This window comes from Geospiza fortis, unplaced genomic scaffold, assembly GCF_000277835.1.
Source record: "Geospiza fortis unplaced genomic scaffold, GeoFor_1.0 scaffold190, whole genome shotgun sequence".
NCBI lineage: Eukaryota > Metazoa > Chordata > Aves > Passeriformes > Thraupidae > Geospiza > Geospiza fortis.
The window spans coordinates 6,835,632-6,838,645 of NW_005054328.1; the positions used below are offsets into that span (position 1 = coordinate 6,835,632).

General features: G+C 36.7%; 1 protein-coding gene across 2 annotated transcripts in view; it reads right to left on the minus strand.

The window, feature by feature from the left end:
* Nucleotides 1–3,014, minus strand: part of ZNF451 (zinc finger protein 451) — a 32,454-nt gene that overhangs the window by 24,454 nt on the left and 4,986 nt on the right. For both annotated transcript variants that reach the window (XM_031057145.1, XM_005421195.3), the window contains exons 3-5: nucleotides 2,498–2,623; nucleotides 1,094–1,205; nucleotides 363–513 (exon numbers count right to left, since the gene is read on the minus strand). In XM_031057145.1, the coding sequence (XP_030913005.1) occupies nucleotides 363–513; nucleotides 1,094–1,205; nucleotides 2,498–2,623 (389 nt within the window). The remainder of the gene's footprint in view (nucleotides 1–362; nucleotides 514–1,093; nucleotides 1,206–2,497; nucleotides 2,624–3,014) is intronic.

A 3,014-nucleotide genomic window follows, 5' to 3' on the forward strand; every position in this document is an offset into this window, starting at 1 on the left:
CACCAACTTGTGTAAGTGAGCCTTTTGGCTTATTTCAAGTTTGGATGAAGATATAACTAAACTGGAGTACAGAAATCTGACTTCCCAAAAAACCTCAGATATTAAGAAATGTTCAACAAGCGGAAGACATCAATTCTGAATTTAAAGAAAAACCACACACACCAAGTAAAAAACTAAACCAAACCATCAAAAAAAACCTCCATGAAGTTCATCTATAGAAATTGTAGCATATTAATTGGCTCTCAAAATGGAGCTTTGTCAGTACAGGCAGTTTAAAGCAGACTTGATCATGATGTCCCAAGTTAGAGCACATTCTTTCATTATTATTCCTTGCACTGAATTCTTGCAATGTATCTCCTTACCTTTGAAGGTGACCCAGAAGAAGATGTACATTATCAAACTCTCTGTTGCAATGCATCACAGGACAACATTTGGGTCTGCTGTTGACTCGAGTCTGACCTGTCCTCTTAAAAATATCCCTTCTTCCACCATTAACAGAGCCTGGTTTCAGACCTGTGTTCCAAAACAAAGTACCTAACCAGAAGCTGAATTACAGAGGCCTAAGAAAACAACACACAAGCTCTAAAACACTCCAGAACCAAACTGCGGTGATTCTTAAAACAAACTAACAATCTGTCCTTCAATCCTGCAACAGTAAGTCTGCTCTTTCACTGTCTCTTCAATTCCCAGTAGTATGACTTTTTAAACAGTTTGACACCCTTCCTGCAGGTCCTCCAGGCAGTATTTTAAATTCATTAAACATTGTGAAGTTACACTTACTTACACTTTCCTAAGCAGCAGCTCAACAGTAGTGTTTTTTCTTCCTGGCAACTTGGCTTATAAAAAATAACTAACATTGCCTTACAGGTTTTTAGAAAATTTAAGATATGAAGCCTAAGTAGCAAAGCATTACAAGAATAGCTTTCATGGAAAGAAATGTTTAGAAACTTGTAAATTGTATGCTCTAGCAAAATTAATATTGTAGGATTTGGTTATGCACAAGGCACCTGCAAGCTCAACACAATTTTCACATGTTCAACTCTGTAATGCAGGACTTAGAAATCATCACTCAAACTTAGTTTTCTATTCTTACCTGGCATTTTTAACCACTGGTCTACACATAACCTTGCAGCTTCTGTATCACTGTGCTCCCGAATAAATTCTAGTTCTTGCAACCCATGGGCATATTGGGAATCAACTTTCTCCTAAGGGAAAAACATACCAGATAATGTTGTGATCAAATTGAAAGAATAAAAGAAAAAGAAAAAAATATTAAGTATGTATGTCAAAACTTACATATAGGTTCCTAAAAACACACCCACAAAAACCAAAGTGAGGGGAAAAAAAAAAATCTTACAACTAGACTGACTTCTACTTAATATAATAAAAATGGAATGTAATAGAAAAAAAAGAAAAAGGTGTTTTCACTTTGAAGACTAGATTTAATTCTGCAGCTTGCACTACCTGATGAAGAGTGAAGAGCCAAGCAGGAGGAAAATACTTGTATTCAACAAAAGGATCTTTTAGCCTTCATTCTCAAGCTGCTTTAAAAGCTACATAGTTACCTCTGACTCCACTTTACAGTTGAAGAACTGCATGTGGAGGCACAAACAGATTGCCAAATGAAAGTGCAAGAGACATAAGGGGGATGTAGGCTTCCAGACTTCAAGGCTACCTTGGACTATATCTAATTTAACCTTTTACTCCGTTGTACTACAGTTGCATACACAACAAGCAGACTACATATACACAACATACAGACTACAACAAGCTGTAACCATAGTAGAATTATGTGATTTTAAAAGCCTTTAACAGTGTTGAGAAAATTAGGTTGGGAAGTCAGCACATTTTCCCAACTCTGGATTTACACTTGTCCCTGTTCAATTCCATCAAGTTGTTGTAATCACATTCCTTCAAGATGTCCAGCTCCCACTGAGAGCACTCCTACCATTAAGCCACTGACTGGATCTCCCAGTTTGTAATAAAAGTAAAAAATACATTCTTTTCAAATGGCAGCAAAGCGCAACTAAAAATATTGAAAATTTTTTCCCATTATGAAATACTACCTTATACAGATTTAATGCAGCAAACAGCTTCCCAAAAATCTGAGACAAAAGCAGATAAATAGCAAGGCTTACTGCATGGTGGTTTGTGATAACTGTTATTTTTCAATTAATTGAAATATTAGAATATCAGAATAATTGATACTAAGTTTCCACTGCTATATCTACAAACAAGAGAAGAAGTTTTTGCCAGTGGTTTTCTTTCATTTAATTTTTCCCCCTTAGTAAGTACAATAAGACTAGAAATTTGATCAGTTAAAAGCCACTGCAAAGACAAAGTCCATGTAGTGCTTCACATGATGCCCCAGAAGTAGAAGTCTAATTGCTATTTCCGGGTATGCCTCACCAATTTTTTTTATTTATTTAGTAGTGAAAACAAAGATACTACAAGGCCTTTATTATGCATTTCTTCCAAAATAAAATACACCCAATACCTTAAAGGCTTTGTTTTTCTCTTCTTTTTGCTGTTTCTCTACTTCAACATGGCGTGCCAGGCGATCCAGGGTTGATGCAACTCGTTCCTTCTGGTAGTCAATGTGATCCTTACGCTTGGTATTGCTCTGCAAGTGGAAGGTTCAGCCCTTCTGTGGTGATTGTTATGTAACAGACACTAATACAGTGAAAAGTGACGCCCAAGCATCACCACATAATTCAGTAAAGATACTCTTAGCCTATGTTCCATGAGCTGCCTTGTAGCTTTCTCTTCCTTTTTACCAGCATCTGTAGCTCCCGTTAAAAAACAAACAAAACTGACCCTCCTCTTCCACATATTCAAGGCAATTCAACATAAACATTAGCCTCACCATGCAGTAGAGGAACATGCATGATTGTGCTGAGTGTCCTAGAAGTCTCCAACAAATTAAAAGTTAAGTTCTTCCATGTAAACAAAATCCCTCCTGACTTCAAAGCCAACACGCAACCCATCTAAAAAACCTGCAAACTGCTATTGTT